This window comes from Fusarium tjaetaba (assembly GCF_013396195.1).
Source record: "Fusarium tjaetaba strain NRRL 66243 chromosome Unknown NRRL66243_c0000061, whole genome shotgun sequence".
Lineage (NCBI taxonomy): Eukaryota > Fungi > Ascomycota > Sordariomycetes > Hypocreales > Nectriaceae > Fusarium > Fusarium tjaetaba.
In genome coordinates this window covers 20,697-32,784 of record NW_023501257.1, presented here as the reverse complement: position 1 = coordinate 32,784, position 12,088 = coordinate 20,697, and the positions used below count along the sequence as shown (strand labels likewise).

At 50.6% G+C, this 12,088-nt stretch overlaps 2 protein-coding genes across 2 annotated transcripts; one reads left to right on the top strand and one right to left on the bottom strand.

Moving 5' to 3' along the window:
• Positions 1–986: 986 nt before the first annotated feature.
• FTJAE_3050 (uncharacterized protein) lies at positions 987–1,689 on the top strand (the record flags this gene model as incomplete). Its single annotated transcript, XM_037349306.1, has 2 exons — positions 987–1,196; positions 1,351–1,689. The coding sequence occupies 2 exons, from the start codon at positions 987–989 to the stop codon at positions 1,687–1,689; spliced, it is 549 nt and encodes a 182-aa protein (XP_037209836.1).
• A 5,087-nt stretch (positions 1,690–6,776) lies between these two features.
• FTJAE_3049 (uncharacterized protein) lies at positions 6,777–7,100 on the bottom strand (the record flags this gene model as incomplete). Its single annotated transcript, XM_037349304.1, has 2 exons — positions 6,777–6,881; positions 6,930–7,100. 2 exons carry the CDS (start codon positions 7,098–7,100, stop codon positions 6,777–6,779), a joined length of 276 nt encoding a protein of 91 aa, XP_037209835.1.
• Positions 7,101–12,088: the final 4,988 nt, after the last annotated feature.

Here is a 12,088-nt window from a genome sequence, read left to right as displayed (position 1 = left end):
GATTTCACAGCAGAGTGTAAAGGCTTTCCGATGTCAAAGTCTTTGAGGGCTGATACAAAGATATTCGGCATCCGTTTGAGAATCCTCAGCCCTTCATGCGTCGAAGGCGGCCTCTGACTACTGGATCAGGCAACCTGGTGTTCCTCGATTCTCACTCTTTTCGAAGCAGTTTCGCTTCATCCTCCAACCACTACAGTACTTCCAATCCTCCATCGCCTCAACCCAAATCTCATGCCCGGTAGTCTACCAGTCCCAACAAGTAACCCAACCTTTCATCTCACCAGACCGATCCTTCAATCACAAACCAAGGGTGACCCGAGGTCCCGTATCCTTTCGAAATGATCACTCTCCGAGTTTATCACCCACTTTCGAAGCTGCCGCGCATATCCTTGACCTTCAGTGACTCGAACGGCCAATAGTCAGAGCAGCAAATGGGACTATCCGGAAACTCATCCACTCGGATCTCGCTGTTTTCGCCAAAGCTCACCACGAAGACGAGTCCAGTACCGCGAGAAGTCGCTTCATTGTCAAACACATAGAGCCAATTGCTGTTATTTCTCTCCCATTGCTTCTGGTATACTTCAGACGCTAACTTCAAGCGCTGCGGTGGACAATGGAACTCGTGCATAGCCCTGTCCAAGGACTCTACGAAGATTCCTGAAACATCATATCACAGAACAGCATCACCTTGCGCCTTTCCTGAGACGCCAATAACCATGGCGGCATCTACTACTGGGACCCGCAAGCTTCACCAAATATTCAGTCTTCTACAGGACCCGTATGCCGCACCTGGATCGCCCATGACAGCCGCCCTCGCATATTCACGTGCACCAACTCAAAGAAGTCATGTTCTTCACACAGTGGACCACTGACCCTGCCAGTGATTGATATGATCTGCCCCGAGAGTTTGCTCGGCGAACGATCTTCTTCAAGTCCCTTTTCTTCTCGATACTCATCTGGTGGCATCAGTGTCGAGGCCAATCGCTATGACGTCATGGTCCGGGGTGTACGCAACTGCCACTTCTCCCTCCTCTTTCTTCATCCGTGCTACCTTAGCGCCTACATACGAAGCTTCAACATCACCTGCAGCACCATCATGTGCGCCACTTCACGTGTGGAATATCGTCGCGAAAGTATCCGCGCTGTACCAAAGCAATGAACAACAAAACATCGCGGTCTCCAGCAGAGGCAACGCAGTACGCTGCGCTCAAACACACTCCGAAGTTTCCAGCCAGAGCACCGATGCACGGAATGAAGGGCATGATCCCCGCCCGGACTCCGGCCTCTCGAAAGGCAGAGAGCGACACTCCAACGCGCTACAATGGATGCGATGCACTGTAATCTGTATAGCGTCAGCAAGACTCAGCTCCATGCATCCCGATTACTCAACCTCAACAACCCGGCCTCGCTAGCATGGACAACATCCACCCTGGTCACGATCGTGTCAGCAAGACTCGCCTCGACGACAAAGGCGAAAAGAAGCGCCGCCAAGGTTCTGAAAACGCAGAACACGCCGCTCCAAAGCGCCCGAAAGTTTCCAACCAGAACATCAGTGCACAGAATGAGAGTCACGCCCCCGCCTTCCTTCACGATTACTCAACCGGCCGCCCCTGCCTGGCCCTTCATCCTTTCCGCCTCATCACCACTTTCCTGCAAGTTACTCTGACCCTCTTCACCTCCATCATTTGAGTCCTTGTGATGCGTTTCCGGCGCTGATCCGTCGACCGCCTTTCCTTGTTACCTTGAACCGAACTCCCATCGAGCCTGAAAGACGCGTAATGCTGCAAACCAACTTTATTACACTTCAAAGTGACAACATCGAGCTTCGGAGGTAAGCGCAGACCTTTTCTGCATCACGCCAGAAGACTCCGAGTGTGATGTGCAATTACATCCTCTATTGCAGGCCTTACGATGTCAATCGACTCAGATCTGTTTTTCGATCATTCTGTGCTAACATATCTTTCAGTTTTCGAATTTTTCTTGTTTCGTGCCTCAGCGGCAGTTCGTTTGCTTGTCTTCGATGCGGCAGGTCCGCCGATTCACCCGACATCCTTATTCGATCAGTTCCACTCAAGCACCTCACGCTCAACACTTGGCTTGACAACGACCTGATGTCAATATCGATTTATTGACAACCATCACCAGGTATGATTCCGACCGGCTGGGCTTCGCCTTCCTGTTTACCGGATCCATGAATCAGTGGTACCTTCCCCGTGGCAGCACCAAGACCCTAACCTTCTCGCTCGCCCTCAGTGTCTCACCATATCAACCGAGCAATCAGAGGAAGCCCATCGCAGCAGGAGAAAGACCTCTCTGCAAAACTCGAAAGGCAGAGTTGGCTATTCAAGCCATTTCGGAAGAGGATCAATACTTCTCGCCAGATCTACCAGTCGACAACAACACGTCTCCACGAATACAGTAGCGAGTGAAAGAGACCTCTCTGTAAAGCTCGAAGCGACAGAGCTCGCCAACCAAGCCAATTCGCTGCGTGGAGCCAAGCTTCTTGCCGAACATCTCGAAGCAAAAACAATGTTTGTGGATAGAAGGGGAGATGACGGCAAGGGGAGGAGATGGGGTTCTAGTACGAATGCCTCCCAGAATTTCAGCCTCAATTCCTTCCATTTCACCATGCTTCTTCACACCATTCTAGGTTCTCTCTGCCGGAATAAGCTCACAGCCACAAGCAATCTGACGTCTTTCAGTTGTGCCCTTAACCCTCTTGGAACAACACAGTCTCGCATACAGACTTGATCCCACTTCAGACCTGATTTTCCGACTACCTTCCATCGACGTCGCATACCACGCACAAGATTCTGACACCACTGGAATGGGTTCCCGCTCCACCGCCCGCTTGCCTACTCCCAGGCCGCACTGACTGCCTCAATCGCCCAGGGCTATTGTTGATCAGAACTCAAAGAAAAATGTTGTTAGTCTATTGCTTTTGCTATGTTCGGCCGCTAACATCAACGATAGCCCCATGGACCTTCAGCCAGACATGGAGCTTACCACCGCTCCCCAACGAGACCCACGGAACATTACACCACCCAACTGAGGTTTGAGGTATTGTCCAGTCTTTTCCATCAATCATGCACAAGCGGAACTTTTGGTATCGCGTGGTGGACTATCAGGGGAACAGAGTCCCCACCCCCAATGGTCAACCGACCGACTGGACAACAGAGCTTGTCAGGTTTGATAGCTTCGAGTCAAAGAGCCATGGTAGACAGATGCTACACGGTTTTCGATGGATTTGACACTCCTACGTTCGTGGATGATGGCGATGAAAGAGTCCCCGCAGAGACTGCCAACGCATTGTGAATAACGTCTTCCGAACACTTGGCATTTGTCTCGAAAATCTCTAAACCTGCACCCCTGCACCTGTGGCATCCCTCTCGACATTTTCCGACTTTCGTGCGAGTTGAGAGGTCACATTTATCCTACCGGAACAGATTTTGGGTACATGATTCAAACTTCGGGACTCTTTCTGCGGAATTTATTCCTCCTTAAGGTATCGGAATCTGAATGTCACGCTTCTCGGTCCAACTGTCACCGACAATAACATCTTCAAAGTCTTCGAAAGGAAAGGTCATTTTCCGACACTGCCTTCATCCTTCTCTTCATCCATTCGCCGCCTCTCAAGGATCGAGCTGCATTTCTGGGCCAGGGTCGCGGTTCGTCTAATCCCTTCAACCGATGGCACGTCTGAACTCCAGAAGCTCTACAAATGCCGTGCAATACCCTCGAAGCACACATATTGTCGCCACGGATTTCCCGCTCACTTATGAACCCAATACAATCTCACTTCCTTCTCAGCTGCCAATACTTTTCATCTTCTTCCACTCTTCCGAGATGGATATCGAACTCAAGGCTTTACGACTCGATTCCGACCCGCAGTGCTTTTATGGATTTCGTCAACGGGTGCAAGCCTGTATACAGCACTTGGATGAGCGGCTCCTCCAGCACGGATACTGGGTCTCAATCTTCCATTGAGCTCACTACACCCAAGGTTGAGACCCCAAGGATAAGACTGAAGTTCAGTACACTTCATTCTTCAACATCCAAACTGCCTTTGTCAAGACGAACATCCAACACGGCACTGTAGAGCCGACTGCTCCCGACTATACTTTTGTTGTTGGCATCCTCCTATCCGTTCTCTTATGGATCTCATCAATCAAGGCAAGCTTGTATCCAGCACCATCAGGAGCAACTCCCCGACCCCTATATCCAGCCTCCACTCACCCGTGCTTTCGCTTGGTATCGGATTTCATCCATATGCTCATCCGAAAGTCCCTTCTTGTCGATTGATCCGCGCCGTCAATCTATTATGAACTGAAACAAGTCCGCCTCCGCCTCTGTGACTTCAGACCAAGCGTTGCCGCGCATTTAAAGCAGTCATCCCATTCGCGACTTCAAGAACGGTCTTGCTCAAGCTTTGTTGTTCCGGGTGAATTTCGAGTGGCAAACAACAAACCTCGCCTTGGTGTCACAAGACTCCCGCCACACCGTCGTCTATTGCTACGCAGACCTCAACTCTTTTCCGACGTGTAGGACATCTTTCGTTGTCGGGCTATGTTATTCTTTCCACTCGCCTGACCTCACTAGATTGAGGCGATGCTCATCCATGTCCCATTCGCCAACTCCCTCATGTCCTTACGACAATGCCGACTAAAAGGGGTGTGCAATGTTGTCCGCCAATTCTGTCGGATACCCAAATGAGAATCCCAAACGTCGAGAAGGCGGTGCAGACTCCAAGATCATTCGGACCAAATCGGTTGCTGTACTGCACCACCATATTCTCCATTCCACACCTTCATACGTCGGTCGATCAAGCTTTACAACATCAGCAGCTTGGTCGCCCCCCTAACTGGATTGCCAACCCTCTTGCTATTGTCCTTGATGTCAACCAGCATGTCTCGCTTCATCTCATTCCCTTCTTATACATACTCCATACATCTCACACTTCCTTCTCAACTCTCGGTACCTTTTCAAGCACAAATCTACTTCCACTCTGCCGAGATGGTCGCCGAACTCTGAGTACACTGGCTAAATTGTGCACTACCACATCTGGTCAGGGTCGAAGTGGGTTGGATATCTTCATCTACAGCCCATTGTGCCAGGTCACGAGGCAGTCGAAAGATGGCTCACATCACGCGCCTCACACACGCATACCGTCTACTTTGCGGGGTTGTTGGGTTTATTGACAGTTTGGGGTGGCTGGAACTGTGCGTTCCAGCCCCCTCCTGAGCCTTGGATCGTCTCTTTCTGCGTTCTCAAAGAGGCGCCCCCGATGATGCTACCTCACATGAACTCCGCCCAATTGATCTCGCATCGTCTCATTCACACCCCACGCGCGCAGTTATTGAATCCAACAACAGGCCCGATCAGACTATCACCGAAGGACTTACGAAGCGGCTCCAGCGAAACATTGAGCTTTCTTGCGAGATCACGGCGCTGCAACAATCGGAGCAGAATGCATGGGGTTAGCTCAATAGTGCCAAGACCCCCTGCACATAATGCTATCTCACCTGAACTCGCATGAGTTCGTCTTGCATCGTCTCATCGAGAACCTGCGAGCGCAGTTGTTGAATGAAACAACAAGGTCGATCAGACTAGCATCGAAGAACTCACGAAGCAGCACCTATGGATTACCGAGCTTTCTCGCGAGATCACGGCACTGCAACAATCGCAACAGAACGCACAGGGCCAGCTCAATAGCGCCAAGTACCGAGAAGACTGTCACTGGCTTGACAAGACTTGCCGACATCTAAGCTTGGATTCAATTTGGTGGTAGGGTTACGCAACCACTACAAACTCAACTACCTACGCGGGATCCCTAGATGCGTGAAGAGCCAGACGGCGCCGACCGCCTCTTGGCCGATTATAACTGTCTCTCGCAACATCGACCGGTTTACCATGTCTTTGCTATCTTATCCCAGCACAATCTCGGTCCATGACCTTTACCCATCGCGCTCGAACCCCGGACATACAGCACCTAGTTGCAACTCGTGGCTTCCTGACTCGCTCCCAAACCCGAGAACAAGCATAGGAAGGACGAGAACAGGGAGGAGGGTGAGATCGTTAGCCACGAGGACTGCGGTAAGGTTCGGGTTTCAAAAGAGGCTTCAGCCTCCAGGCCATAAAGGTAAAGGACGGAGACCAATAAAGACATACAGGCAACATACTCGTCACCTACACAATGGCCTAAGATCTTGCTTTTGGCTGAAAAGCTAGATGCAGACTGTCTACAAGATCGTATNNAAGTCAATCCGGGCAGTATACCAGGCACATTAACTTGACCTCAGCAAAGGGAGCTTGTGCTTTTCTTACACCTTGAACTTCAACTCCAAGCAACTCAGAGATCGACACACTGTATTAGAGCTGTAGTAGAACCAAGGACATTGTGAGTTGATACGCCTCAGCCGCGAAGACGTGGGTGCTGAAGCAAGTAGCGGGATGGTGTCTGTTGGTAGCAAACATTACAATGTTTTTATTGTTTACAAAGTGAGGACCCGGGGTCACTAATATGGTCAATGTTGAGAATGGAATCAATTGTAAAGCAGTCGTGACGGCAAATTTCATTTTCGACACTGGTTTATACGCCCCCCTTTGAATCAATGCTATGCCATTCCGATGAAGCCTCGGCGTGATATCCTCTGCCATCCTTCCCACCGGTGAACAATGCAACTAGTTGCGGTACAGACGAACTATATGGCCACTGCTATCGCGAACGGTTTTCAACGCCTTAGGAAGGCTCAGGATTCTCACTGTGAGGCGACGTGTTAACTAGCTTGGGTTTTTCCCGACGTTCCGACAATGTCAATCGTCTCGGCGGCACATACAAAGTTGAATCGTTCATTTTTTCGTGGTTTGGGCCTGTAGGCTGGCTGTCAGAGAATAGCTAAAAGATGGGAGCGCCTGGAATTAAAACGAACCTCTTTGCCGACAGAGGCAGTCGCGTTACGAGCATGCATCTCTTCCCAATACTTGCCAGCCTCGATTGCGGCCTTGCGGACGAATGCCTCTCTCGACAGAAGAAACACGTCAGAAGTGTCAAAGGCGCGTGGCTCGCCAAGGCTACCGATATCGTTCTGAGAAGACGCCATTGCAGCGGAGGGGATACCGAAAGAAGTGTTGCTTTGGAGAAAAAATAGCGGTCGTAGAATCTGCCTTGTCTATCAGCTATTGTCATCACATATTTAGCCTCAGAATACTCACAAGTCTGGGAGGGAGGCGATGCGCAGGGAGTAGAGGGTGGAGATATGAAGGGGAACAAGTCAACGTGCGAGCGACACTTGTGTTGGAGTGATGGGGTGGTGCGTAAACAAACTCTTGTGAGCCATTCACCCACATCTCTGTGGATCTGGACCCATATTTTCATGCAGCTTTCATTGTCTGTTCTTTTTAGGCGATTCATCCACTACATGTAGAGTGAATGGACAGGTCAGGCTCTAAGAGCCGCAGCTAATTCCATGATACTGACCGGAGCGAGAGCCTACATCTACTGAGCAAACACAACTAGCGGCATGACAGGGCTTCAGACATGAGATGCAATTGAAATTTGTTTCTCTATGGGCTACAGAGGAGAGTACTTGAGGTTACTGGCCTGTTGGGTGCAATTTCAGTAGCTGTCTTCAGTTGGATAAATGAGGAGCGTGACTGCAGTGAAGACTACAGCTGGGTTATAGTGGACTAAGTGGGTGTTGGGCCCAAGCCGACATGTGGCCGCGGTTGGTCGAAATTGACCCAAGCCCAGTGGAGACCATTGTCCCAGACGTGAGAGTTTGATCGGAACTATAGGCGGTCGCCCACTGAACGTCCGCTAATTCGGCCCGCCAACGCTGTATCAGGCGCACTGCTTCTTCATCCTCAGCGACAGGGGGGGACGATGAACTCACTCAAGCAAGGCGGATTCAGAGCGACATATTCCGACATGGTAATCTGAAGAAACGATCTAGTCAACGTAGAAATATGAGATAATGTGGTTCCACGGCTACAGAGTGATTACTGTAGTTCTTCAGTTGATGTGCATCAAAGAACGAACCAAAGGGCGGTGGGGGTCAGAGCGGCAGAATAATCTTGGGACTCGAAGTACGCCTTAGACAAACAGAGCCTTGTTGAAAGCAAACACTCCGTCACTCAAACATCAACGTTTAATACTTCTGACACAACTCATCTCTTGACGCGGCTCTTACTATTTCTCAACATGAACGAGTCCCAGCAGACGAAACGCCGCCCTCCAAGGGAGACGGACTCGGATCGCCCCGAAAAGCGTCAGAACAGGGCCCCCAAGGAAACAACAAGCGATGCGGCGCAGACGGCGGTTCAGAATTGCCTTGAACAGAACGCAGTATACGAGGGTCACCTATTAGATGATCACTTGAGTCCCGATCCCCTCACTACTTCCAACTCGGTGCACGAAGCAGAAGCAATGGCGCTGTTTGATGCTTCGCAGAGTAAGGTGGACTTTGAGAAGTTCTGCCTTGAGGAGGGTACCAATAATCCCACGGTCAATGAGTTTAGGTCATTATGGAAAGTCTGCCTTCGCGTTTTCGAATGGTCTCCAGTGTCACTGATATCACCACTCAATGGTTTGAAGTATCGTTCCGTAGCCACAAGGGCCCCGGAGTCTACCCAGGATCCCGAGAACTCTGAGCTTGCGGATGATGCTGATCAATCGGATAGTCCACAGGATCCTGGGCGCACACAGTCTTCCAAAGGCAAGAGGCCCTCTGAAGCCATTTTCTCGCCAGACTTTAGCAAGATTTTGACTACACTTATCGTTCATCCATGTTGGGAGGGGGGTGTCGTGCTCTTCATCTTGGCTCTTCAGTTTACCGTCAAATGTCGTGTGGACAACCGGGAGCCTTGGCCTCGACAAGACCTTTTGTTTCGCGTTTCAGGCCTCAGGACACTCCGCTCAATGTTTGATGATCCAGACACAGAACCCGTTCGCATAGCAGATATGTTTAACACCGTGTACAACTCTCAAGCGGAAGACGACCGGTCAACTTTCTCGCCTTTTCTACACTTCCTCGGTGACCAGGTCAAGTCAATGCCGAGCGACGTCAGTCAGCCACAGACATACCTTGGTGTGGACGCGTTGCCAGTCACGATTAGGGCCTTGAAGTTCCTCACAACTGCGGTGGAGAAGTTTGAGTGGGGTATGGACTCTTGGAACTGTAGTCCAGATGAGGTTTGGAGGGCATACCGGCTGAAGCGAGGACTTGGGAAGGAAGAGATACCAACGACAAATGCAGACGCCAAGATGTTTACTCTCCGAAGCTTGAAGGATGTCTATCGAGATATTGCGCGGCAATTACGGATGTCTCGGGATGGTGCTTCTCAACTTAAGGCACCTGACCGAGGTATACATGATGGCAACTGGCAGGATGCTGCTCAAGATGGGGGAGAAGACATTACTATCGACAACCAGGTCCGAATTCCCCCTGAGGATGATATAGATATGTTGGCAGACAATGTATCCGACATACCAAGGGAGAGTACCCCCTTTTCCCCACAGCCAAGGGAGAGAGAGCCTCGTCGCAAAGCTCTTGTTGGTGGAGAGGAGACAGAAGATGAGGAGGAGGACCTACGAAGAAATCAGCGTCCAGGAAATGTGTCAAACGAGACGCAGATTATGCAAGCTGTTACGCGCAGAGATCAGATAGGCGGTGGTATGTTGCCTGGACTGTCGTCTCAACCACCATGTACCCAATTTGCAGCCACAGCATCTTTTACACGGGCACCTACTCCACTGGCGCCGATGACACCTTTCGTCTCTGGAGGGACGTCAAGTGGGCGTCTCAATTCGGATGAGCAACGACGTGAGAGCCACTTTGCATATACAGAGAGAACCATCAAGAGCATTCTGAATACGCAAGTCTCACAGTTAAGCCATCAGCGATCTCCAACGTCGTACAGAATTGCAGATTCTGCCGCGAAATGAAGCTGGAAGCGTCAATGTCGCCGCCGCAACTCAAAGAGTTACTGTTCTGGAAAGGGAGAACGAACAGCTGGTGCAACAGAACAAGGCTCTCCAGGAACGAGTTGATCGGATGGCAGAGGACGCAGAGCGACATCAAGCGGAATGGCCAGGAAAGTTCAAAGCCTTGGGGATTGAGAAGTCTGCTCTGTTGGCAACCATGTCTCAGAATGAAGAGCGCTTCGAGGCTGAGATGTCCAAACTTTCAGCCCGCAATGTCGAATGGTCTCAAAAGGCCAAGACACTCGACCAAGAGAAGGTCAGTCTTTTAGAGATCATTGCTGAGAATAACGAAGCCCTCGCACTTCAGAGCCAGAAGGTCAGAAGACTTGAGGCGCGATTAAAAGCAATCAACGACATTCGGCCGGAGACGACACGATCAATGGAGATGCCCTCGCAACCTAACCGCGACAATACTTCGACCCGCCGCAACCTCGTTCCCCTTGCACAACATTCGACAGCAAATCGCAACGCCACACTTGAAAGCCAGAAAGACAGGTTGACCGCGGAGATGGAGTCCAGTGACAGATTGAAGAACCAAGAGAGTGAGGCCATCTACCAGAGAGATGAGTCCGCATCGTTGAGAGGCCAGATCACATCCCCTGAAGGAGAAAACGGCTCTGCCGAACCAATGTCCGTCTCCGGCGAACAAAACGAAACCATGTCACGAGATTTCCTTGACAACAACGACAGTTACATGGATTGGTAGAATGGTAGCGGGTGTAGATAAGAGACTGAAACGGCTGGTTGTGTATCAAAGAGCCATTATCGATTTGACTAATGTGTATTAAATACAGTAGACATGGAAAAGACTTGTATAATATATAGATTGTGATAAAGTACGAGTAACTCAACAAGAGAAAATTATATCAATAATTTTAGAAGGGATTTATGGGTAACATTACTTGTGGAGGTGGCAGAAAACGCTCGGGCCAGACAAGTCAAGTCTCTCATTTTGCCCCAAGTTCATTTCCATCCACCATTACAGCACCACGTACGAGTAAGTAACGCGATTTGTTTCGCATTATTGAGAAATCTGTCAATAACACGCTTAGATATCAGATTTGCGCCATTTCTGTTCGAATGAAATGAGCGCCCAGACCAACAATGTACCGCTCCCCATCGCTGGCCGACAAGTGATGGGAGATATTCACGACCGCCTGCTGGAGTTCGTCCAGGCGAGATATGAAGAGAATGCCCGGGTCACACTCGACATGGTCACCGAGATCATTGGTGACGGAGATCCTGTGGGCGATGACGACTGGGACCAGGCTGCAGAGGATCGGATGATAGCCCGCTGGGAGGCATCATCGCGAAAGACGTCCTCAGACAAAGTTGGTACGAGACGGAACAATGATGACCCTCTTCGTGAGGTGTGGAGATTCTGTCTTCGCTTTATGAAGCAGGCGCCCCCGATCAATAGTCTGCAGTTCATGCCTGCTCGTATGCCTGCTCGTCCTGCTGGTCCTGATCGTCAGAGAGAGATTGCACTGTCAAGCGACCTTTTTACCTTGGCAGCTTGCGGAATGCTGTCAAAACTGGTCGTTCACCCACTATGGCGAGGAGAATACCGTGCCTTCGTTGACGCCTTGAAGTTCGCTGCCTTGTGCCGTGTCGATGCCAAGTCGCACATCAGATTGACTCTCCGCTCGCCCTCTCACTGCCCAGTCATCCAGGAGCTGAACGCCAGGCTTATGGAAGACACCGGTTCGGGTTTGCCCGATACATTGCAAAACCTTCACTTCTCGGCAAGGGAGACTGTCTCTGGCGGTGGTGGCAGAGAAAGCGTATTCTCGGAGGTTCTCTTTCGTATCGGGCAGACTGCCGTTGCTGAGTCGCCTTCGAACGCCGAAAAGACTCAATTGCGGGATGGCATCATTCCTTTCCAGGGCAAAGACCTGGACGTTATCAAAGGAGTAATTGATGAACTGGCTTCGACTGATGATCGGGTGCAGTTTTCCGTCGAACAAGTCTATACAGCTTTCAAGTCTGTCGGTACTCGCGGCGAAATCCCTTCCAGGGAGCAGCTTCGGTCATTGGATGCTCGCGCGTGCAAGCAAGTCTTTAGAATATGTTCGAGACCCGGCTCGGTGAGCCTCCCATCTAACT